General features: G+C 34.9%; 1 protein-coding gene across 1 annotated transcript in view; it reads left to right on the forward strand.

Annotated features, from left to right (window-relative positions):
• LOC149777783 (multiple epidermal growth factor-like domains protein 8) overlaps window positions 1-26,740 on the forward strand; it is a 226,685-nt gene that overhangs the window by 16,351 nt on the left and 183,594 nt on the right. The window contains exons 3-9 of the mRNA XM_089938822.1: window positions 6,314-7,463; window positions 15,751-15,902; window positions 17,371-17,514; window positions 19,373-19,562; window positions 20,834-21,006; window positions 23,260-23,463; window positions 25,866-26,324. Coding sequence (XP_089794948.1) covers window positions 6,314-7,463; window positions 15,751-15,902; window positions 17,371-17,514; window positions 19,373-19,562; window positions 20,834-21,006; window positions 23,260-23,463; window positions 25,866-26,324 — 2,472 coding nt within the window. The remainder of the gene's footprint in view (window positions 1-6,313; window positions 7,464-15,750; window positions 15,903-17,370; window positions 17,515-19,372; window positions 19,563-20,833; window positions 21,007-23,259; window positions 23,464-25,865; window positions 26,325-26,740) is intronic.

Below are 26,740 nucleotides of genomic sequence, written 5' to 3' on the forward strand. Positions count from 1 at the left end.
ACAAATCCTGATTTTTTTCTCTAAATCCCGATTCTTTTCCTTTGGCATCGTGATTTTCATTCCACTCAAGGTGGCAGGTCTGCTTCTGTTGTCATTCTGATTAACATATACTTTTAAACATCATTAAAACACAATTGTTGAAGATGATATCTGTATAAATTTAGAAATAAGCTGATGACAATGGGATGTGTGACAAAGGACTGCTTACTGAAATCTCCTGTACGAGGGGTGCAGGGTATACAAAATCCTGCATAACCAGTGAGCTATATGCATGAAGATATGGTAATCCTTGCTGGGCATAGTGGGTTAAATTGGAATTGTTGCTTATTGAATGTGACTGTTTTCCTCAGTTAAAGTGCTTTGGTGTGAATACGGCACATCTTGATTTCAGGAACTTTCATCTTCATTTCCTTTGCTTGCTTTGTAAATTTCAATGCCACTGATGTATGTTAAATATAAAATACAGTTTTTGCATTTTGTGATGTTGTGTAACAAAGTGAAATTAGGATAACATGTTGTATAAAATACATAAAGTGGCATTAGAAAAAAAAGCTTGTGTAAAAAATAGAGTGCCATTAGGATGTGATTTGTAGAAAATATTAAGTAGCATTAGGCAAAGATGTGTAAAAAAATAAAGTAGCATTAGGCAAAGATGTGTAAAAATATAAAGTAGCATTTGGCAAAGATGTGTAAAAAAATAAAGTAGCATTAGGCAAAGATGTGTAAAAAAATAAAGTAGCATTAGGCAAAGATGTGTAAAAAAATAACATGGCATCATGAAATAATGTTATGTAAAAAAAAATTGGTATTAAGAAAAGCTTTCATGTACAAATTATATAAAGTGGCATTTGGAAAAGATGTGTAAAAATATAAAGTGGCATTTGGAAAAGATGTGTAAAAATATAAAGTGGCATTTGGAAAAGATGTGTAAAAATATAAAGTGGCATTTGGAAAAGATGTGTAAAAAATATATTGTGACTTTATGAAAAGATGTGTAAATTAGGAACAGATGTGTAGAAATATAAAATCACATTAGGAAAAGATGTGTAAATTAGGAACAGATGTGTAGAAATATAAAATCACATTAGGAAAAGATGTGTAAATTAGGAACAGATGTGTAGAAATATAAAATCACATTAGGAAAAGATCTTTAAAAAAAGTAAAGTGGCATTAGGAAAAGATGTATAAAAATATAAAATAACATTAGGAACAGATGTGTAAAAAAGTAAAGTGGCATTAGCAAATGACATTATGTAAAAAAGAAATTGGCATTAAGAAAAGATCTTGTGTAAAAATATAAAGTGGAAGTAGGAAAAGCTGTTGTGTAAATAATATAAAGTGGCCTTGGAAAAAGGCATGTACAAACATAAATGGGCATTAAGAAAAGCTTTTGTTTAAAAATATAAAGTAGCATTAGTAAAGATGATGTGAACAAATATACAAAGTGGCATTAGTAAAGATGATGTGAACTAATATACAAAGTGACATTAGTAAAGATGATGTGAACTAATATACAAAGTGGCATTAGTAAAGATGATGTGAACTAATATACAAAGTGGCATTAGTAAAGATGATGTGAACTAATATACAAATTGGCATTAGTAAAGATGATGTGAACAAATAATATACAGAGTGGCATTAGTAAAGATGATATACATTGTGACATTAGTAAAGATGATGTGAACTAATATACAAAGTGACATTAGTAAAGATGATGTGAACTAATATACAAATTGGCATTAGTAAAGATGATGTGAACTAATATACAGAGTGGCATTAGTAAAGATGATATACATTGTGGCATTAGTAAAGATGATGTGAACTAATATACAAAGTGACATTAGTAAAGATGATGTGAACTAATATACAAAGGGACATTAGTAAAGATGATATACATTGTGGCATTAGTAAAGATGATGTGAACTAATATACAAAGTGACATTAGTAAAGATGATGTGAACTAATATACAGTGACATTAGTAAAGATGATGTGAACTAATATACAAAGTGACATTAGTAAAGATGATGTGAACTAATATACAAAGTGACATTAGTAAAGATGATGTGAACTAATATACAGAGTGGCATTAGTAAAGATGATATACATTGTGGCATTAGTAAAGATGATGTGAACTAATATACAAAGTGGCATTAGTAAAGATGATGTGAACTAATATACAAAGTGACATTAGTAAAGATGATGTGAACTAATATACAAAGTGACATTAGTAAAGATGATGTGAACTAATATACAAAGTGGCATTAGGAGAAGACATTATGTAAAATATATAAATGCGTTAAGAAAAGCTTTTGTGTAAAAAAATAAATATGCATTAGGAAAAGATATGTGCAAAAATAAAGTGCCATTGTAAAAAGCAGTTGTGTCAAAAACCTAATAAGTGGATTTATAAAAATACAGGAACAAATATAAATTGGCATAAGGCATTGCTTTTGTGTAAAAATATAAATTGGCATAAGGAATTGCTTTTGTGTAAAAATATAAATTGGCATAAGGCATTGCTTTTGTGTAAAAATATAAATTGGCATAAGGCATTGCTTTTGTGTAAAAATATAAATTGGCATTAGGAATTGCTTTTGTGTAAAAATATAAATTGGCATAAGGAATTGCTTTTGTGTAAAAATATAAATTGGCATTAGGAATTGCTTTTGTGTAAAAATATAAATTGGCATAAGGAATTGCTTTTGTGTAAAAATATAAATTGGCATAAGGAATTGCTTTTGTGTAAAAATATAAATTGGCATTAGGAATTGCTTGTGTGTAAAAATATAAATTGGCATAAGGAATTGCTTTTGTGTAAAAATATAAATTGGCATTAGGAATTGCTTTTGTGTAAAAATATAAATTGGCATTAGGAATTGCTTTTGTGTAAAAATATAAATTGGCATTAGGAATTGCTTTTGTGTAAAAATATAAATTGGCATTAGGAATTGCTTTTGTGTAAAAATATAAATTGGCATAAGGAATTGCTTTTGTGTAAAAATATAAATTGGCATTAGGAATTGCTTTTGTGTAAAAATATAAATTGGCATTAGGAAAGATGATGTGAACTAATATATAATGTGGCATTAGGAAAAGACATTATGTAAAAAATATAAATTGGCTTTAAGGAAAGCTTTTGTGTAAAAAAAATATTACATTAGGAAAAGGTATGTAAAAATATAACATGGCATAAAAAGATGTGTCAAAAATATTAAGTGGCATTATGAAAAGTTTTTGTGTAAAAAAATAAGGTGGCATTAGGAAAGATGATGTGAACTAATACATAAATTGGCGTTAAGTAAAGACATGTACAAATTATAAATTAGCATTAAGAAAATACATTATGTACAAACTACAAATTAGCATTAAGAAAAGACATTATGTACAAATTAGAATTTAGAAAATACATTATGTACAAACTATAAATTAGCATTAAAATAAGACATTATGGACAAACTGTAAATTAGCATTAAGAAAAGTCATTGTATACAAACTATAAATTAGCATTAAGAAAAGTCATTATATACAAACTATAAATTAGCATTAAGAAAAGACATGTATGAACTATAAATTAGCATTAAGAAAAGTCATTATGTACAAACTATAAATTAGCATTAAGAAAAGACATTATGTACAAACTATAAATTAGCATTAAGAAAAGACATTATGTACAAACTATAAATTAGCATTAAGAAAATACATTATGTACGAACTATAAATTAGCATTAAGAAAAGTCATTATATACAAACTATAAATTAGCATTAAGAAAAGTCATTATATACAAACTATAAATTAGCATTAAGAAAAGACATGTATAAACTATAAATTAGCATTAAGAAAAGTCATTATGTACAAACTATAAATTAGCATTAAGAAAAGACATTATGTACAAACTATAAATTAGCATTAAGAAAAGTCATTATGTACAAACTATAAATTAGCATTAAGAAAAGTCATTATGTACAAACTATAAATTAGCATTAAGAAAATACATTACGTATGAACTATAAATTAGCATTAAGAAAAGTCATTATGTACAAACTATAAATTAGCATTAAGAAAAGTCATTATGTACAAACTATAAATTAGCATTAAGAAAAGTCATTATGTACAAACTATAAATTAGCATTAAGAAAAGACATTATGTACAAACTATAAATTAGCATTAAGAAAAGACGTACAAAATACAAATTAGCATTAAGAAAAGACATTATGTATAAACTATAAATTAGCATTAAGAAAAGACATTGTGTACAAACTATAAATTAGCATTAAGAAAAGATATTATTGACAAACTAAATTAGCATTAAGAAAATAAATTGTGTACAGACTATAAAATAGCATGAAGAAAGGACATTGTGTAGACGCTACTGGCAAGCTTTCTCACATGCCCACATTGGCCAAACCCAAGACTCAAACCCACACAGACAGGTGAGATGGCAGTGATCTGTTATGGTGAGTGCTTTAGACCATTCGGCCACTCGGGGCCTCAGTTAATGATAAAAAATATAATGTAGGATTAAGACAGATAATGTGAACAAATATATGGAGGATATTTTATTTTATTATGTTATTACTGTACTGGATATATTTCATTGTGTGGTACCAATAACATGATATTTAATGAGTGGCAAGGCCGTGCGTTAAAATACATGGTTTTTGATACCGCAAGATGAAATATATTCTGTATTAATGTACAAAAAGAAAATTGTATTATATACCAACTCACTCTTTGGCACAACATGCTAATCCCCACCCCCTTTTCCTAAATTCACCTCACTTCCATAGCCTGATCCTTTAAATATACATGATACTCAAGAAATCAATAGGATTAGGTTGACCTAATCCGTTGCAGTAAATTACATTCATGTCACTTTTTAAACTTTCTGACCCTGTATGAAAACGATGCATGTCTGATTCAGCAATGCGTCACAATGGGTTTATCATTGTTATCAAGGAAGTAAGGTGAAATAACTTCAGATATACACAAACAATGTCTTGTCAGATTACCTTATCAAAGATTAATTTCCATGTCTGAAATATAAGGCAGTTGCTGTTTATTTGTTCTGGCTCACAAACAACTCATTTTTGTTGTTGCAGGTTCAACTTTTGTAGCACACACAATCAAGCATCAAATGGCATGATGGGAAATCTTATATTTTCACACGTGAAAAAATAAGGTTATGTTTTTCACACATGTTGAAACATAATATATTTATCATATGTGAAAATATAGGAATGATAAAATATGAAAATTATTTCACCAGTAAATCTCTGTATTTCACTCTTAAGTATATAATAAAAAGTGGCATCAGGAAAAGCTGTTGTGTAAATAATATAATGTGGCAATAACAGAAGATGTTTAAAAAACATAAAGTGGCATTTCGGAAAGCTGTTGTAAAAATATCAAATGACATTGACGATTTAAAAGAAAAGGAAAATTTCATTAGGAATGAATGTGTAAAAATTAATTGATGGCATTTGGAAAGTCTATTGTATAAAACCATATCAAGTGGCATTAGCAAAAGATGAATTGGCATTAGGCAATGATATGCAAAAAGTATAAAGTGACATTAGGAGAAAATAGTGTAAAAGTATAAAGTTGCACTATAAAATGATGTTTAAAAATATATTAAAAAATATAATGTAGCATTAGCAAGAAGATGTGTGAAAAATATAAAGTGGGTTAGGAAAGGATGTCACATCAGTAATATTTAACCAGGTATCTTTCAGAGGTAAAAGTTTTTCTAAGTGTTCCATGTTTTTATTTGGCCCACTATCTATTCTTTTGAATGATTGGATAAATGATTTGTTCCCCTGATATTGTTTTGGTCTCAGAACTTAACTAAAGATCAGGTATTTGATTTTTGAATTTAAAATAATTTAATTTAACTGGATTCCATGAGCTTTACTTTTGTATGGTTGGTGGTAAAATTATAACTTGATGCATATTTGAAGGCACCATAAATACCTAAATTATTACACAATCTGATTTTAAAGCATGCTCTACTTTTTCTCCACAAAACGTACATTTTATAACTTAAAGCAACACAAGATTCACAGCTTAGGTATAATATCAGTGAGTTTGGAGAAATGAAGGGGTGGGGGAAACAGGTGCCAGTAAAGTTAAATATACTTTCTTGGAAGGTTGAAATAAACTTTCCTACATGACGATGACCTCTTTGCCTGAATCACCTTCTAGTGTAACCTTGACCTTGGTCACACTTTCCTTTTATTCTTACTGACTTGGTAATAACATCCACTGTATAATGACGAGTTTTCTGTGAGTGATCTCGACTTGTCTGTTTCAGATGCTTATCTACTTGTTTAGTGACAGAAATTACAATCGAGAAGGATTTGTTGCTCTATACAGTATTCAAGATTGTCCATACAACTGTCACAACAGGGGAGCTTGTATTAATCATATCTGTTACTGTGAAAGCAGATTTGCAGGAAGATCCTGTGAAACTGAAATCTGCCCCAACGAGTGTGGTGAGCATGGACACTGTGGGAACAATTCCAAATTATGTGAATGTGATGAGAATTATTCCGGGTATTTGTGCAATATATTCTTAAATGATGACAATGGGAGTAAGGTGTGGTATGATGTAGCCCCAGAAAATTCGGGATTTACGGCTCGTACATCTCATGCTGGGACTTTTGTGTACAGGGATGAATGTTTGTATATATTTGGGGGTTACACACTGAATGAAGTGCTTGGGGATTTAGTAAGGTTTTGCATGCGAGAAAACAGGTGGGAGACTTTACCTGAATCTGAACCTTGGCCAGAAAAACGTCGGGAACATGCAGTATGTGAATATGAAGAAGGTTTCTACCTGTTTGGAGGAATTCTTGACAGTGGAATGTACATGGATGATCTTTGGTACTATAATGTTACTTCTAGTCAGTGGACATTGATGGCTGTCAATAGTACAGTTAAACCACTCAAATTATCAGGTCACAGTTTAACGAGAGTTGATGACTGGATTTACATATTTGGTGGAAAAACTGAGGAAGGTGAATTTTCTTCAGATATGTACAAAATTGATGGGAAATTTGCAGAACAATGGGAAAAAGTTAATGCTTTTGGAGGAAAGCCCTCTCAGAGACGATTAGTTGGTCATTCAGCTGTATACCACAAGGAATCTAGATCATTATTGATATATGGAGGTTACTCACACACTCCAGAACAACCACGATTTGGAACACGCATTAATACACTTCATGCTTTCAATGTAGATGACAGAGTTTGGTCAGTAATTTATTTCTCAAGGAGTAATACTAACAGCGAATCCATTCCAATCCAGCGTGCATACCACACGGCAGCCATATTTGGAAATTACATGGTGGTGTATGGTGGGAATACGCACACTCATCATGAGATAGAAATCTGTTATGACAAAGACATCTACATTTATCATCTGGGATGTCACATCTGGTTGCCAGTGCCACGCCTGTTGGGTAAGTATTAGATATGTTATGACAAAGATATCTACATTTATCACATGGGATGTCACATTTGGCTGTCAGTGCCACACTTGTTGGGTAAGCATTAGATATGTTACGACAAAGATATCTACATTTATCATATGGGATGTCACATCTGGTTGCCAGGGCCATGCCTTTTGGATAAGTATTAGATATGTTATGACAAAGATATCTACATTTATCATATGGGATGTCACATTTGGCTGTCAGTGCCACACCTGTTCGGTAAGTATTAGCTCTGTTTTGACAGACATCTATATTTATCATGTGGGATGTCACATTCGATGGCTGTTGGGTAAGTAATAGATTGTTATGAAGTAGACATCTACATTTATTATCTGGGATGTCACATTTTGCTGTCATTGACATGCCTGTTGGGTATTAGATATGTTTTAACAGACACCTATCATTATTATTTTGACTGTCATTGTTACACCTGTCAGAATTTCTTGAAATAGTCAACAGAACTTAAATGAGGAGCTTATATCATCAACAGCAAAGAAAAAATATGGATATATATTGAATTTGTAGTAATTAATAAATTTAAAATCATTTTCAAGTTTTATCATGTCCACAACGAGGGTGTTACGATAAAATGCCGTCATAGTGCCTAGCCATTCATTACGAGAGTGGTCATCAGCATTGAAGTTACTGAGAAAGCATAACTATATAAATTTGAAATCAGAGATCCACAGAAATTATTACTTAACAAAAATACTCATCACCATGTCTGGATGTAACATACCTAAGTGTTATGTTGCAAAATTTTATAAATATTATGCCAATGTCAAGTTTCTGTTTGTGTTTGATCATTGCAAGGAAAATACTTTCATTGACCTAATTTATGATGCTAGTCATAAAAAGATCACTTCAATAGAATTTTCAGGACAATTTTTAGAATTTTAGAAATCAGTTTGGTGTCGAAATATTACAGCACTTGTTCTTATAAAAATTTGACACAACTGGAAACATAGTTGACAGTATCTACATAAAGCAGAGTTTATTTTGTGATATTCATATGCTGAACTTTTACATAAACCTTAGTTCATACAAAGCAGATCCTTTTTTGTAATTGGCAGACAAAAGGGAAATATGCCTGTAAAGTAAGTTTTGTCTTTTTAAACGACCATTTGTTTTTGGAAAGATGTCACAGTATAAATAGATATAAATTGGTAGAGTGTCCACAGCTGTATAGTTTTTGAGGTCCACTACAACAAGTGGATGTCCATTAAGTCTGGTGGATATCCATTCAGTCATGGATTTTGTTCCAGCTGTAGTGGGTTTTATGGCACCCCTCACTTGACTTTTTGCATTCACCCTGCAAGTTGATGCTTTAAACAGATGGGACACATGCTAACAATTTAGGTTCATTTGTGGCAGGTGGCAGTTTCATACCTTTACATGTACAAACTACACAATATTAGCAGTAGTTGTTGTATTTATCAGTGGTCTAACTAGGCATGTGCACAGATGAGTGAGCATTATGAAGAATAAAAAACGAGACAAGTTTTAAATTTCTTGGGTTTTGCCTTCACCACATGATAGGGCCTAGATCAGACAAATTGCTTTACGACAACATATATCACTGTTTATCAACTACGTGTAAGTGTACATAAAGGCATACACACATGCGAAAGTTATGTACTGTTTTGCATCATGTTTTCCCTTCAGTGTTTTTTCCATATAAATTATGTATAATAGAAGTGCATGTTGTCTGATTATTAATTTGTTATAGTATTCCTTTAATTGTTCAGCTATTTCCAAGAACCACTTTGAACAAATTATTGAAAGTAGTGTACATATAAAAGAAAGAAGATCTCCATCTAATTACAAATATGAAAGATATAAAATATATACTAAGATATTTATTATTTATTACCTTTATCATTTTAGAAACAAGGTTTTAATTTTAATATGTTACCTGTTGATATTGCATAGCCTACTTATCCCAGGATGGAATTACCCATGTCCTTATAGTAAGAATTCATGGCTGAAACTCGTAGAGAATTCTTGAAATATTTCAGAAAGTAATACAGACCCAGTCTGCTGCTTAGGTCACTGGTGCATGCACCATAACCCTTGTCTTTTTTTCTGCAGCCATATGCATTGCATCCTATGCAACATCATTCTGTAGAATTTTCGCCTTTGACTCTTGTTTAAACATGCATTGGACATTTTGATAAAGGTTTCCATCATTGATTTAAACTCTTGTGAATCTTTGATGCATTTATTGTTAATAATTGAATTGCGTGGGGCCCCGAGTGGCCGAGTGGTCTAAAGCGCTCTTCGTTACAGACTGTCTGCGGTGGTTCGAGTCTCGGAATCAGCCAATGTGGATATATGAGAAAGCTTGCCAGTAGCTTCTCGTGGGTCAGTGGTTCTTTCCAGGGTTTTCCCGGGTTCTTTCTCCACCATTAATACTGGCCGTCATGTATAGCCTATCGTGTGTTGAAAAATGGCGTTAAACCCCACAACAACAACAACAACAAAAATTGAATTGGGTAGCTATCTTCTCCTTTTCTTTGCTAGAACCATAGAGACCTTTTGTAAGTCATTCTTTTTCCTTTATGATTTCTATTGAGTTTAGTCTCACATAAGTGGGTTTGCACACCAGCTGAGTCTGGCATGTAGGACAATTCCCAAGCTCTTCATATAGGTTCTGTGATTAAGTTGCCTTTATTAACAGGTCTTCACCTTACTAAAGAGACATATCTCCCTTGCACCAGAGAGTTGTGGGGTTTGAGAGTCCAAACTGTCTGTAGTGGAAGAAAAATGAGGATGTCCTGTTGGTCTTGGTGTTCTCTCAGGAGTTTAACAGTTCAGGCTGAGGTGGCACCTCCTCCTCTTCTGTAGTCCCATGAAAACTTCAACTTGTCGATGGAGTAAGAAGAAAGTGGTGTGGTCATTTTATAAAGCATTAAATGAAGTTTACCATTATATGCCCCTGTATTAGTATCCCAAAATCCTTCGGCTAAGAAGACTCAAAGATTTTTTACAGTTTTGGGGGGATGTTCCTTGGCTAATTCTTGACCAGACCTCACATTTCTACCACACTTGGCAATGTGCACATAGTCAGCTAAGTCTTTTAAAGGTTTACCAAGAGTGAAAGGTTAATTTGGCAGCATGAGGGTGGACATTTCCCCCTCCCCCTTGAGACTTTGGTTTCACCAGCTGTAGCTACAAGATTCACACCCATGGTTCAATGAACCTCCCACCTTGGATGCTGAGGTGTGACCCATGGGTATTTCTTCAGGGACTTGGGCCTGTCTCCTAATTAAGACACAAGAGCTTAAGGCAAGATCATTGGTTATCACATGCCAGCATTTTTACTGCAGCACTCTTTAGTCTGCTTTAGTAGGAATCATTGTGCCCACCTGCACTTAAGTCCTTGCTCAAAGTGGTCACCAGAACATCTTGGAATACTCTGTCAGTATCCATGGCACTATTGGCAGTGTTGCTAGGGAGATTTCTGAAGTCTTGCTTGAGCACAGCAAGAATTTTCTTTGGGCTGCTACTCTGAAGGCAGTATCTTTCATTGGAGGTTTAATCCTTTCATGATTTCCCAGAACCTGTCGGACCAACATCACAGGTCCCCCATATCAGTTCCTGATCAGTCAAAACCAGCTAGGAAGTGTGGTCAGCCTGACCATTTCCTAGGAGCTGACAGCTCTGTTCATAAATAGAGGACACTGGCTTCAGTTCCAGGAGTGCTCTCCTCTGGCAAGGACCCTCCTGCAATTCCATCAGATAAATTGGGTGTAATTAAAGGACAAGATGCATTCCCTTCTGCAGAAGGGCACAGTTGATGAGCAGTCTTCTACTTTCTACTCACAGATCTTCTTGGTTTCCAAAAAGGTTAAAAGCTTGCACTGTAACCAAGTTTCTTATGGAAGAATCTTTCAGGATTGAGACCACGGCCTCATTTAGGCTTTCCAAAAGACCCAGCAAATGGGCAGTCTCTGTCAACCTCCTAGATGCATAGCTTGAGATCCCTATATTTCCTTCTCACAGAAAGTACCTCCAGTTCTGTTTGGATGGGGTAGTCTTCCACTATTACACTTGTCCAATTTTCCTAAATTCTCCACCGAGGGTTCAGTGTGGCATTGGTAAGAGTAGCTGGCTATCTAAGGTTATTGGGGATTCCCGTGATCCAGTATTTTAAAGACTGATTGGTCTATGATGGCTCTCAGACATGAGCTTCCATGCTGCTGTTTCATAGAGACCTGGCTGTGCCAATTATCCAACCTAGAAAAAATTGGAGCTTGTCCCATCTGAGGATTTTATATATATGGGATGAATATCTTCATAATTGGATTATTATTCCGTTCCATGGAAAGAGTGGACATGATTCTGACATATGAAGGCACCAAGTATCATTACCTGGTTATCAGGTTACCCGTATCTCATCAGGGTACCTTGAACTCTGCAGTGGATCTGGTTCCCCTAGGAAGACTGCACTTGCACACCTCCACCTCCAGTTTTATATTTTAGCAAACTAGAACCATACAAAGACCCCATGATGGCTCAGGTTTCTCTAGGACCAGACTTTTAAAAAAATTAGTGTCAGTTTTGGGTTGTAACTCCCATGCATCCATAAGACAAGGAAGTGAGTTTCATGCCCTGTCTATTGAGGAAAGGTTGTCTTAGGTTCAGTGTCAATTTCAAATCGGTGTATGTCCTTTGCCAGCTAAGTGTTTTAGCCATAAACCAGCTACAGCTACGCTTGCTATAGAGATCCCTAGTGATATCCATGCTGGGGACGAAGAAGATTGACTTTTATTTCCATTTTTGGCATTATGATGCTGTTTGGCTGCTTATAAATGAAAAAGAATGGGTTGTATCTTTAATAGCACTACTGACATCTCAGTACCCATTGTTTCTAGGTGGATTGTACAAAAAATGGTCATGATTAGATATCTTTTTCTACTTTCTTTCCTTGGTACACCAAGAGGCATTTATTCTCTAGGGTTCTTAGTCACAGCACAAAAACATGGCCAAAATGGATCCTAACTTAACAGTAATGGACATTCCTACAGTAAAGGCAGACCTACCAACCCTTATGATTTTGCCATGAGTCTTACAGAAATGAACCTGTGGTTTGGATCCAGTTTTCTTGGTTTTTCATGTTAGATTCAGTGGAGTTGGTCAGGTAACCGGATTAACTTAACAGGAGTACCTCAAAAGCTTTAAATTGAATGGATTTTGTGACTCAAAACATTTGTATGATCAAGTTGTTGCTTATTAGAATTTTCTAAAAATGGTGTTAAACATTTTCAGGATGAAATTAATAATAAGCCTCTTAAAGTTTAATAGTCAGGAGGAAAGAACTCAAAGGAATATTCTGCTTTTTTGTGGAGAAAGGAGGAAGTGCAAGTTACATTTATGGGAAATGTGATGATTTGAGTAGGTCTTTTGGCAGGAAAGATGTGTGCCATTGCCATGTGAACTTTTATTTTTAAACAAAAGTTGAAAGAGTGCAAGCAGCCATTGAGCTTTATAGAGTTTGGAACTGCAGTTTATAAAACTGTATTGGATGTAATTAAGGTCGAAATATACTTTGCAAACTTTTTAGTTGAAGACAGTGTTTGTTGTCACTGCATCAGTCTTGAATCACACTTCTGGACTAAAGTTTTAACAGTACATATTTTATTACACCTTGCTGAAAACTGGTGAGACTAATTAGGGGGAAAAATGACTGCCTTCTTAAGGTCTTTTTAGGGTTGGCAGGCCTGTAAGGGTGCGTATTTTCATGTTATAACAGTTCTTGAGATCATCAGCCTCCAACTGCATTGTCAGATTAATCTATGTAACATATTACTGATATTAAATCTAATTAGGAAAGGAGGAGATAATTATATTGACGTGATACTTACCTGTTACTTTTGATAGATTCCCTCTTCCCACCAGTTTTGATGTCCCATCAGTAGACTAGTCCCACAAAAAAAGATGACTACAGCACATATGCAAGTGACTTTGATGTTTTGGATCCTTCCAGAATTCTCTGTGGAGGTTAATCATTTCATGATTTTCACTGATTTAGCTTGTTTGGCACTTTATGTAAAGCTGTCATCAGACAAAAAGTGACATTCCTACTTCAAAGTCATCTGCTGTGCATGTTAGTGTCCTGTCTTGAAGAATCAGCAACGGTCAGTCAGGAAGTACATGTACTCACAGTCCTGCAAATGGTCAATAAGGAAGTCATGTAATCGGTCCTGCAATGGTCAGTCAGGAAGTAATTGTATTCACAATCCTGAAATGGTCAGTCAGGAAGTACATGTGCTCACAATCCAACAATGGTCAATCAGGAAACACATGTACTCACAGTCCTGCAATGGTCAATCAGATGTACATATACTTAGTCTTGCAATGGTCATTCATGAAGTTCATGTACTCACATTCCTGTAATGGGCAATTAGGAAGTACATGTACTCATAGTCCTGCAATAATCAGTCAGGAAGTACATGTACTCAGTCTTGCAATGGTCATTTAGGAATTACATGTACTTGCAGACCAGCAAAGGTAATTTAGAAAGTATATATACTCACAGTCCTGCAGTGGGCAATCAGGAAGTACATGTACTTACAATCCTGCAATGGGCTATCAAGAAGTACATATACTTATATTCCTTGAAAAAAACAAAGATTAACTGCTGATTGAAAATGCTTCATTTTGATACAAAAAAAGATATAAAGCTATTAAGAAAATAGCTTTTTGCAATCAAATATTGATTTGTAATATAGACTGAGAAATACAATGACGTTAAGTTGTGATATTTTTGTGTATAATTAGTTTTGGTGGTACATGTATATAAGGCAAATTATGTTTACCTCGACTGGTCATACACCTTTAAAGCTTTTGGGATGGTATGTTGCCTATTAACATCTGTGTGTCTGACCATATTCACTACAGCTAAAACTACTTGAAGGATTGCCATGAAACTTTGTACCCAGACATTCATCCTCTATCCAGTTGGTTCCAAATGAAAATGGCTCTTTTTTGGACATGGGAAAGAAAAAATCTCTATCCCAACAGAAGACTTAAATCTTATGAAATCTGGTTGGTCCTGATGTTAAAGACTTCCTATGGTGCCTAGTTGGTGATAGACCAGAGGAGCTTATGGCATGGTCTGTTGTCTGTCTGTCTGTTCATCATCCAATGTCCATCCATCAGAACAAGTGTTTTATTGCTGATCCTCCTAAATTACTTGGAGGATCGCCTTGAAACTTTGCACACACATATATCCTTTGGTCTAGCTGGTCATAAATTAAAATGGTTCTGTTTGATCATCCAATATGGCCACCACAGCAACCATTTTTAAAAGTTTGCTACTCTTCCTGCATGGATGGTCATGTCAACATGTGCTTTTCATAAAGACTTTTTATGATATCTAGTCGGTCCTAAATAAAAAAAACAGTACTGATCTGATATCCAGTATGGCCACCATGCCAGCCATCATGAAAATTGTATCTCTACTCTTCATGAATGGATGGGGATAAACATGGGGTTTTGACTTATTGCTTGACCCTTTCATGTGTTCTTTGGCAAAAATGTAATAAGCTTGTATTCATTCTAACTTCTTAAAAAGGATAATCAAGTCAAAATGTAACAAGCTAACAACTAATGTGATAATTAAACAACTAATGTGATAATTAAACAATATTTGCTTGATATTCAGGAACAGTTTTGCAGTACAATATGTATCATGTGGACTGGAAGAATGTACTATACTAAAAATAGTTTTTCTCAAAAATAAGTTTAGTGTACAAGTTTAACTCCTGCCACAAATATTGAAATGATAATTCATTTTCAACAATTTCTCCTTGAATTTAGTAATATTTAACCGCCAGATGACAAAATAAGTAACTATAAAATATTCTTTTGAGCTGTTTGCAAAAGAATACAGCAGCATTTGGTTTTGTGGAAGATGTGTAAACACTTAAAGCATTATGAATTGAATTGAATAGGGGACCCACCCCCTTCTTTCTGTCTTGCCACCTTGGACGAGTACCTCACAAACTTGAACTTGCCCAAGTCAGATTTGAAACGCAAATAAATTTGTCCAGTTCTGCAAAAGTCCATATATGCTAAACCATAATTACATGTTTCAAAGAAATTGTGCGTAATGTGTTCTGAGCTTGGTGACAAAGTTCCATTTTTTGTTTGTTTTAATTTTCCAGAGGAGTTGAGTTTTTTCACAATCTTTTGATTTTGCAGTTTTCGAATATTGATTCAAGCATGTCCTTTTAACTGTTCTTTACAGGCACACTGCTTGAAAATCCATTGCAAGGCAGATTTGGACATGTAGCCACAGTTGCCTATGACAACATGCTCCTGGTGGTGGGTGGATTCTCAGGATATGTACGTGGTGATTTCAAGGCCTTCAAGTTTCCAGCATCCATTGTACCTCCATTGGTGAGGACATTTTTAACATGGTGTTTACGATTTCTCCTTCTGACCGTTGATCTTTTTGTGATGCAGTATTCCTCCATTTACTCAGTGGTTTTGAAATAAATTCATTAAGAATTAAATTGCACCTATCGGGTGTCATTTGTACCAGATAAACTACTGGTTTTGTGAGATTGAGGGGTGGGGGTGGTAAAATCCTCACAGGTTCAGCAAGCCCATCATTTTATCAAACTTGTTTATTAGCAACACTTGGTACCTAATGAGTTTGATTTATGTTCGTGTGCGACATCATTCATATAGATTTTGTCAGTCTAGCTAATAAAATTAAGTGATGAGGGTCTTCTTGATTTTTGATTACTCCTTGTCGATATAATTTTCCCCTGCAGTAGCCATAGCACTTATATTCAAAGTTTTCAATTACGTGTTCAAGTTAGCACATGCTTTCAAGCTTGTAATGGTAACATTTTAAAAATACTGTTGATGTAAAAGTATGTCATTGCATGAGTGTCGAATTACAGGTGTGGGGAGAAGTGTCTGGAATGATTTTAAAAAGAAAATATTTCATTATAGACAGAGAAATTAAACTTCACTTTTTTAACATTTTTGAGCACAATCAAAAAAAACCTGTAACATTATTTAGTATTAAGAAAATTTAATCTGATAACAGTATTTCAGACTAGGCTCAGGACAATTGTCCAGGAGCATATCCTACAGTATACACAGTGTGGATTACAGAAAATCCACATTTCCATGGTAGAAATAAATCTGTCCATGCTGTCTTCCATAGAGGCATCACGATGTTGAATTTCAGATCCTGTGTCCTGCAGATGGCCATATTAGGGGAGGGCCAGGTTCAAAAGTCTAAAAGTCATATGAAACGCAGATATTTATGACAGCTTTGATCATTTGTTTAATTTTATTATTGTTTGTTATTATTGATATGTGTATAAATCAAAGATACAAAAACATGTCTGGATGTGTGGCAGGTTTATTGGGACATGTACAAACATTAACAATCTAACTATATGCGTGTTGGTGTGGTTAATCATATTATTTGTAATAATACTGAAAGTTGATGTGGTTTATTTGACATAAGTTGGTGTCGTATTCTAACTCTGTAGCAGTACTACTTTCACCAGGTACAAATCATTTCAACTCCTCAAACCTGACCATTTTATAGATTACTGTGGATATTCACCTTTATCCCTAAAGGGCCTGCAGCAGATGGAAACTCCATGAGTCGTAAATCAAACTGCAACACCTCACAGCAGAGTGTAGCTTGGGCCTGACTCCACCTGTAATACCAAGGTATAACACGGTGTAGTGAGGTGTAAATCAGTGGCTGCTACATAGTTATGTGCAAGAAATAGTTCACTGTGTGAATACTTTATCTTATTTTAATTCATCACTTGCTTGGAATTCTTAATCTAGAATTGAAATATTTTCTAATGTAGAGTTGTTTGATATCTTTCAGGCTGATGCAGGTAAGGAAGTCCAGCATTGTGCAAACTACAGCCAAGAGTCGTGTCAGGACAATCCAGAATGTATGTGGTGCGATGAATATGGAGCCAACAAGCAGACTAAAATCTGCATACATCGCAGCCAGGCGGTAGAAAAGGTTAACATTGCTTGTCTTTAAATAAAACTTACAAAGGCAGAATAAAAGAATAAGAAAATGAATCACATTTTTTTATATTATTTTGATCATGAGAAGTGTATAAATGCATATCCTAAACTATATTCAACTTGTGCAAAACTACTTTAACCCTCAAAGATAAATTTTGACTTAACCTTACTCTGAGTTAGATATTTTTGTCTTTAGTTTGATAAATGCTAATATTGCACATGTACTTGAACTATGATGCACAGTATAAATTTCTTGAGCTTTAATTTTAGTTTGAAAGTAAAATGGAATGATCTTTATGGCTTCTTTCATCCTTATTGCATGAGTCGGCCAATAGTACTACCAACTTTTTTAAAAATTGCTCTAATGGTTATAGACCAGAGGCACTTATAGGGTGGTCTGTCATCAGTCATTCATCCATCATCTGTCATCCAGTGTCCATCCGTCCATTAGTACAAGTTTGTTATCAGTACTTTTCTTAAACAAACCTGCCATGAAACTTTACACACACATGAATTCCATGGTCTGGTTGAAAATAGATATCTAATGTGGCAAATACTGTGGCTGTCTTAAAAAATCTGAATCAGTGGTCATCTCAGTATGGGCTTTTCACCAAAAGACTTTTGATCTTTGGTTGATCCGAATAAAAATGGTGGATATCTGGTGTCCATTATAACCATCTCAGTGGCCATCTAAAAAATCTTGTTTTCACTACTAACTTCTGAATGAAAAGCAGTATTGCCATGGAGTTGTCACTTGAAGATTTCTTATGATGTCTAGGTTGTTCTAACTGAAAATTGTGCTGATCTGATGTCCAGTATGGCCACTGCAGTGGTCATCTTGAAAATATTATTATCATTAGTCTTAATAGATGGTCATTTAAACATGTTTTTTTTTACTAAACAAGTTTTTATGCTGTCTTTTTGGTTCTAAATGAAAATGGTGCTATTTAGACAATCAAGGAGCCTGCTACAGTGCTATGTAGACAATCAAGGAGCCTGCCACAGTGCTATTTAGACAATCAAGGAGCCTGCCACAGTGCTATTTAGACAATCAAGGAGCCTGCCGCAGTGGCTTTTTTAAACATCTTATCATTACTCCTGAATGAATGATCATTTCAGCAATTTGTTTTCACTGAAAGATTTCTTATGATGTCTAATTTATCAGAAATGGAAATGGCGCTGAAGTGACTTCTTATATGGCTGCCACTAAGTTTGTCTGGAATTTTGTTGTCACTACCACTTCTAGATGACTGGTAATATGATTATTTCACCAAAAGACTTCTCATGATGTGTAGTTGGTTCCAGTCAGATATCCAATATGGCCACCATGACACCCATCTTGGAAATGTTTGTAGCATTGCTCCTCCAAAATGGAAAGTCATAAGTGTTTTCTTATGGTGTCTTCTTGGTCCTTAATGGTGCCAATCTGACATACAATATGTCCACCACAGCAGCTAATTTGTTTGAGATGGTGTCAGCATTTGGCAGTTAAAAGAAGAAAATGGTGTTATCTTGAATTCCTGAAAATTCTTTTTTTAGTCAGCTAAGCATCAGTCCTTTTGGAGAATGTTATCTGAAATGATAAAATGACAGGTGCATATAATATCTCAGAGGATTTATGATTTAAAAGTTAATAAATCAAAGTCATGGACCAGAAGATTATTTATAATGTAAAATAAATTTTAACTGATACTTAATATTAATAAGGGAAAAGAGAAGGGTCAGAAAGAGGTCAAAAATTAAAATAATTACAGTTACCTTATTAAAGATGATATTTGCAAAGGTACTTATGTTAACTTTGATTATGAAAGATGGCAATTTGAATATATTTTTCTTTTCACTACCATCAGCAATGCTACCAGAATCCTTATCAAAGAAATAAATCTCCTTGCCCTGGGATCTGTGCATTCTTGGTGTCCTGCGTAGAATGCCTTAGTCAGGGAAAGATGGTCACTCTTACCAACTCATCATCCAAACTCAGATTTTACAAGCAGCAGTGCAGCTGGTGTGTCAAGGAACAAGAATGCCAAGTGAAGACAGGTTAAATATTTTATTTCGATTTATTTATGTTTACATGTTCACCCTAGCAGTTTTTCTGATTTTACTAATCTCATAGATATATATATATATACACACACACACACATACACACACAGTAGTCCCCCTCTTGACTAGCGGCCACCAACTTTTTATGGCCACATTCCCTTGGCACCAATGAGGTTGTGTTCAAAAGTGCCCCTTAAGGATGGCCACCCCTCTAATGCAATCAGCGGCCAGCATATTAGTACAAAAATGTAAAATGTTCCCCTCACAAGTGGCCACTTTTTATTTCAAATGTATCCAGAACCAATAATTAATTCATATCATGACGTATGGTAAGTAATCAGATTATCATTGATACATGTCTCCCAATGTCAAGTTTCCGTTACTGAAAGAAGCGTTGACTAAAGTACATGTAACACTAAGATTAATATTATATTATTGTCTATAAAAGTCGACGTTTACAGGAAATGCTATGATGGAGTTTTGGGCTTCTGTCGAGTTCTTCTCTAGGATGATTACAACTGGACGTAATTGTCATGATCATAACAGGGTCAGCATAGGCTACGAATAGAATTTGTGCATTAACACACACACACACACAGAAATTGAACAAAACAGGGTACCAGAAAAAGATGGTGACAACACATTTATTGCTTCCAGTTTGAAGAAGGCATTGCGTCCACTCTGTAAAAGTTTTGTCTGTATAATGAAATTGCATACAGTTAGCAACATCCAAATAAATCATTACCAAACATTAATATGTCATCAGGCAAATGGAGGCGTATTATTTTAGAAGTTGGTTATTCTACTCGATGACATCAGTTGAGGTGGGGAGGGGGGACTTGCAGAACAATTTTTTGTAGAAAAGACTAGAATAAAACAATTTTATGTTGCATAAACTCGAATAAACGTCATAACTGATAAGGAGGTTATTCAGCAGCAGTGGGAAATTCGAGCAAATGGAAAGAAAATTAATTATGTACCAAGATTTAAATGATGTTTTTGAATGGTTTTGCAATGTGCATGATAACAATACCTGCTCACATAACACGCTTATTCCAAGAATAAGAATGATTAATGTATATTCAGTTGAAATAAGTCAATTATTATAACAATTACTTTTAAACGAAGATATTAAATGAAAATATTAAATGCTTTGAAGTATGTAGCTAAGTTAAGGTCCCATGATTCATACAAGATTTACTTGATTCTAGCTTAACAAAAATCTTTTTTGTTTGTTTTGTTAAGATCTTACTGATGTTTTTCAGATCCTCAGGGAACATGTCTGAGACCCACTTCAACCAAGTCAGGCAAGGAGGGCTGGTGGGGAGGTTTGAGTGCCAGTCTATTAAATCTTGATCAGTGTCCTTCAGAAGATTATCCATCTGGTCTACACTCTCTCGTCTATCAAGCTCCCATGAATCTCTCTCATCCTGACAAGGTAACAATCTTGATTTGTTATATCAATCCTTGTGACCATTCTTCTCCATGACATTCATTACTCTTCAGTAAGATATTAGAAATTGTATTTAAGTTTGCTGTTGCTAAAGTATGCCAAATAACACATAGAGTTTGGATAATTATCTTAAATCAAGAACTTTTAGTGAATGCAAGTCAATGACATACATCAAAGAACTGTTATTGATAAAAGATACCAGAAAGATCAATTTCCATGACCTCAGAAGATCTTGTCATTTCAGGTTCTGACAGATTTTATTTGCTCCTTAAATCTTCAGAGGTTATAGATAGTTGTATAATCCGCCAAATAGATTAACATAATTTAATATTAGGAATTAACTAATGACACTTCTGGAATCCAACCTTTCTAGAAAAGTGGGAAAAACTGTCTTACCCCTCTATATACTATATGGATTATGCAAATAGCATCTTTGGAGAGTAACTCATGCAAGATACTATTATAATTGAATCCCCTTATCAATAATGGGTGGCTACTCATGTATCAGTTTAAGCATTCACTCATGTATCAGTATATTGGATTTCACAGGACTATCAGTCGTCCTTGTGCATGGCAGTGCTGTTTATATGAATGGGTGGTTGTACATACATTGATTTTTCATAAACAACTTCTTATGATGTTTAGTTGGTTTTTAAATAAAAATGGTGCTGATCTAACATCCAGTATGGCTGCCACATTGGCATTCTTGAAAATCTTATTTTCACCTCTGTTCCAATTATGATCATATCAACTTGCATATTTCACTGAAAGCCTTAATATGATCTGTAGTCTGCCCTAAATGAAAATGATGCTGATCTGACATCCAGTATGGGTGCCACGGTGGTCATCTTGAAAATCTTATTTTTGCTACTTTTCCTGAATGGATGGCCATATATCAACATGGAGTTTTATGGCTCCTATGATACCTGCATGTTCGTAGTTAAAATGGTGCTTATCTGAAATCTTATTATTGTTACTCCTTCTGGATGGATGGTTGTGTCAACATGGAATTTGCACTGAAAGACTTTTTTTGATGTCTGATTAGTCATAAATGAAAATGATGCCCCTCAGACATCCATTTTGGCCTTCATGGCATCCATCTTGAAATCTTGTCACTGCTACTTCTGAATGGATCGACAAACTAGAAAAAGCTGTTACATCTGTTTGGTACTAAATGAAAATGGTGCTGAATTGACCACCAACATGGCTACCAAATCTTGATGTTACCTTTCTCAGAAACAGATGGCCAGAAATCATGTTTATCACATATGGCAATTATCATTAGTAGAAATCATTTTTACCACAATGGCAGTTATCATTAGTAAAAGTCATTTTTATCACAGATGGCAGTTATCATTAGTAGAAATCATTTTTACCACAATGGCAGTTATCATTAGTAGAAATTATTTTTATCACAGATGGCAGTTCTCATGGTCAAAATCATTTTTTTAATCCCAGTAGGCAGTTATCATTAGTAGAAATCTTGTTTATCACAGATTGCAGTCAGTAGAATTTTTAAAATCCCAGATGGCAGTTATCATTAGTAGAAGTCATGTTTATCACATCTGACAGTTATCATTAGTAGAAATCATGATTATTACATATGGCAGTTATCATTAATAGAGGGGGCCCGAGGGGCCAAGTGGTCTAAAGCGCTCTCCATTACGGATCACTGCCATCTCACCTCTGTCTGCACCAGTTCGAGTCTCGGATTCAGCCAGTGTGTATATGTGTGAAAGCTTGCCAGAAGCTTCTCGTGGGTCGGTGGTTCTTTCCGGGGTTTTCCCGGGTTCTTCCTCATCATTAATACTGGCTGCCATGTATAGCCTATCATGTGCTGAAAAATGGCGTTAAACCCCACAACAACAACAACATTATTAATAGAAATTATTTGTATCACAGATGGCAGTTATCGTTAGTAGAAATAAGTTTTATTTCAGATGGCAGTTATCATTAGTAGAAATCATTCTTATCCCACATGGCAGTTATAATTAGTAGAAATCATGTTTATCACATATGACAGCTATCATTAGTAGAAATCATGATTATTACATATGGCAGTTATCATTAATAGAAATGATTTGTATCACAGATAGCAGTTATCATTAGTAGAAATAAGTTTTATTTCAGATGGTAGTTATCATTAGTATAAATCATTTTTATCCCAGATGGCAGTTATGATTAGTAGAAATCATTTTTATCACATGTGGAATGTAATCTATGCTGGCAATGTTTCAGGTTAAGATCATTCACAACAGTTCTGACCAAGCTGTGTTCAGTTCACTGCATCAACATCCTGGTTACTCAGCCAATCGCTGGATGGGATTTATTTACCCACTGGATATGAGGCCCAAAGACAGCAACGTGTTCACCATTAGACTGAAGACCTCCAATGCCACCACAACTTTTAATTTGAGTCGGGACTATACAAGGGAGAGACAGGTGGGTTTGAACAATGCTATTAGTTTATCATATTTTCTTGCCTGTGAAGAGCGAGATAGCGGTATCACTTTTATTGGGAGTGGCCAATGTATTGTCAACAGAAGGACCTGGTATAAAGAATTTTAAAAATGGTGTCTTCTGCATGAATTGCATTGTTCATTGGAGACTTGCTTATATTATTACTATATGCAAAGAGATTTTTTTTAACTCTGTTCCTGTCTTGCCTGCTTAAGTTAGTTGGGTTTTATAAAATCAACACTTACTGTAATGCCTAGCTAGAAATACCGTGATCATTACATCATGATGTGATCAATATGATGCCGATTTTTGCCTACATGTATTGTAGCACTTTGAACTTGGTAATTTCTGTCTCTTATTAAAGAATATAAAAATGATCTTATACAACTTTAATAATTGCAGTAACTGTCATGTAAAAAAAATAAGTGAATAAAAGTATTTGAGAATTTTTGGAAAATTTTACTACTCATGCTTTCTGGTGTATAAAACTGATGTGATGTTGTTAATTGTGTCATACTGAAAGGTTCACTCACCCACACACTTTTCATTGTGAATTTGGTAAGAGACATCTAGGACCTTCAACCTATGCAAATTTGACAAATTTTTAGCCCTCAATCAGCTGATACTTTATGGGCAATAAGTGACAGGGTACTTTATGGACAATAAGTGACAGGGTACTTTATGGGCAATTAAGGACTGGGTACTTTATGGGCAATTAGTGACTGGGTACTTTATGGGCAATAAGTGACAGGGTACTTTATGGGCAGTAAGTGACAGGGTACTTTATGGGCAGTAAGTGACAGGGTACTTTATGGGCAGTAAGTGACAGGGTACTTTGTATGCAGTTAGTGACAGGGTACTTTATGGGCAATAAGTGACAGGGTACTTTATGGGCAATTGGTGACAAGGTACTTTACGGGCAATTAGTGAAAGGGTACTTTTATGGGCGATTAGTGATAGGGTACTTTATGGGCAGTAAGTGACAGGGTAGTTGTTGTGGATTGCTTGGATTCTTATTATGTAAAAGTATCAATCTTTGAAAATGTTAAGTACCTTAACAGTTCCCAAAGTCATCCTTGAGGAGAAAGCTGCACCATAATAATGCTGTTCAATGATGGGACACTGCACATCAATGAACCCTTGTTTCCTATGTTGGTACTAGCCGTTAACACATTTGTCAGGTGGCAGTTGACCTCTCCAGTGGCATAATTGGTTAGAGCATCTGCGTCGGATGTGGAAGGTCATGGGTTCTAACCCTGACCGAGTCATACCAAAGACATAAAATGGTGCTTGCAGCTGTCTCGCTTGGCGCTCAGCATTAAGAGGTTGGGACTGGTCAGCCTGGTGTCAGGAAAATGTGACTGGGTGGGACATGATGCTACATGTCTGTGGCGTGATGCCCTAGCACTAGATATCACTGTAAACTATCACACTGCAGATGTCATCAATATGACTGAGAAATTGTTAAATGTACATTAAAATTTCAAATCACACATGCAGTGACACACACACACACACAGAGGGGTGACAGTTAATTAAGAGTTTAACGTTTTTTCTGAGTTTATCGTTGTATAAACTGTCAGTTGCCGACTCACACAGCAAATAGCGCCCAAAGGGCGTTATGTGAGCTGTGTGAGTTGGCAACTGACAGTTTATACCACGATAAACTCGGAAAAAACAACGTTAAACTCTTATAATTGAAATTTTAATTATTTGTTATGTTATTTTGTTTGCATCATTAAAAAACAGAAATCTTAATTGAGCGTAGTAATACATGTTTAGGGTTTTCTGTTGTGTAGCTATTCATAGCACCTGGGATTGTCCTGCTTTATTGTAATAAGGTCATCATAATACCAGTTCTTCAACCAATGAAAACCAAATTTATTCAATTATTTTTTTAAAAATTGTTAGAATGTTCTTTTTCTTTAATGCTTACTTCGTGTCTGCCTTCACTGGCAGTGCCTATATTATGCTGTACACGTGACTCTATTTATAGAAGTGGGTTTTCTTAGAAAGGTAGTTCTCCTTACAGTTCATACAGAAATAAACGCAATTCATTTTGATCACGTGGTAACATTTTGACCAATGGAAATGTTACTTTCCTTTACCAGCTACTGGCATTGCAATTATTTCCCATTGAGACTTTGTTGTAATGGAGATGGAAAATTAGTTAAAATTCATATGAAGCATTTTATGGTATGATATAATTTCCTTTTTTTGGTTACATAATTTCAATTGGTCCTTGATTGTCTGTAGTTAACTACACACACACACAAACACACTTGCAGCCTTGTAAAAGTATATGCTGAATATATTTTTGAAGAAATATATTTTAGAGATTGTCTGCATACATGAAGAACATAAAACATGTTCTATCTTTTCAGGAGACTGTTGCATCCATTACTGCATCCATATCACTGTCAGTTAAAGCAGAGCGGGTGGATAAGTCGGCCTTGTTTAATTCTTCCAACACAGACCGCAACTACAAATACTACATGGAACTAAATGCCAAACTCCCTGACAAAGTCCATACCCGTCAAGAAACTTTGATGTGTACAAATAGCCTGTTCTGGAATGGTGGTGAGAAGAGGGACCAACTTTTCTATTATGAATTTTTGGAGCCATTCAACCTTGGCATGTGTCACACTCATGATAATTGCATGGCCTGCATGACTGACACAGCTTGTGGATGGTGTGCCAGGCAGTCTCAGTGTGTGCGTAGACCTGCTTATGTGAATGACAACAGCACATGTTTTACTGGTGTTGGCAGAGAGCTCTTAATAACAGATCCGGAATTCTGTCCGGTGTGTTCAGATTATGTGGATTGTGTGGAATGTACGCAGGTGAGTAACAAAGACATCTCTTGATTGTTTTGTAGGAGCCTTTTGTAGCTTGGTTTTTTTTCCTTTTTTGCTTTTATATTTTGCTGCTAATGTACATACTACAGTATAAGTATTGTGCCAGATTATTTTGACCATGCATCTTTGTGCAAATAACTATGTATAGGTACATCTGTACTATTGTTGGAATGGTTTTATTGTTTAGCATGTGAGACATATGTCACTTTTCCCCCACAGTATTTTATGGTAAAGGCTTACTGAAACAATGCTTAAATTAAGGACTTACACTACAATAGCAGAATGTATGAAAATATGATCATTGCCTTCAAACTCTGGCTATTGGCTTAGCCTAGTTTAGTCTGGATCAGGGTTTTCTTGTTGGACTTAGTGGAGTTGGTCAGAGAACCAGTAAGACTGTA

The sequence above is a fragment of the Sinohyriopsis cumingii genome, chromosome 17 (genome assembly GCF_028554795.1).
Source record: "Sinohyriopsis cumingii isolate HCF-2022 chromosome 17, ASM2855479v2, whole genome shotgun sequence".
In the NCBI taxonomy this organism is placed as follows: Eukaryota; Metazoa; Mollusca; class Bivalvia; order Unionida; family Unionidae; genus Sinohyriopsis; species Sinohyriopsis cumingii.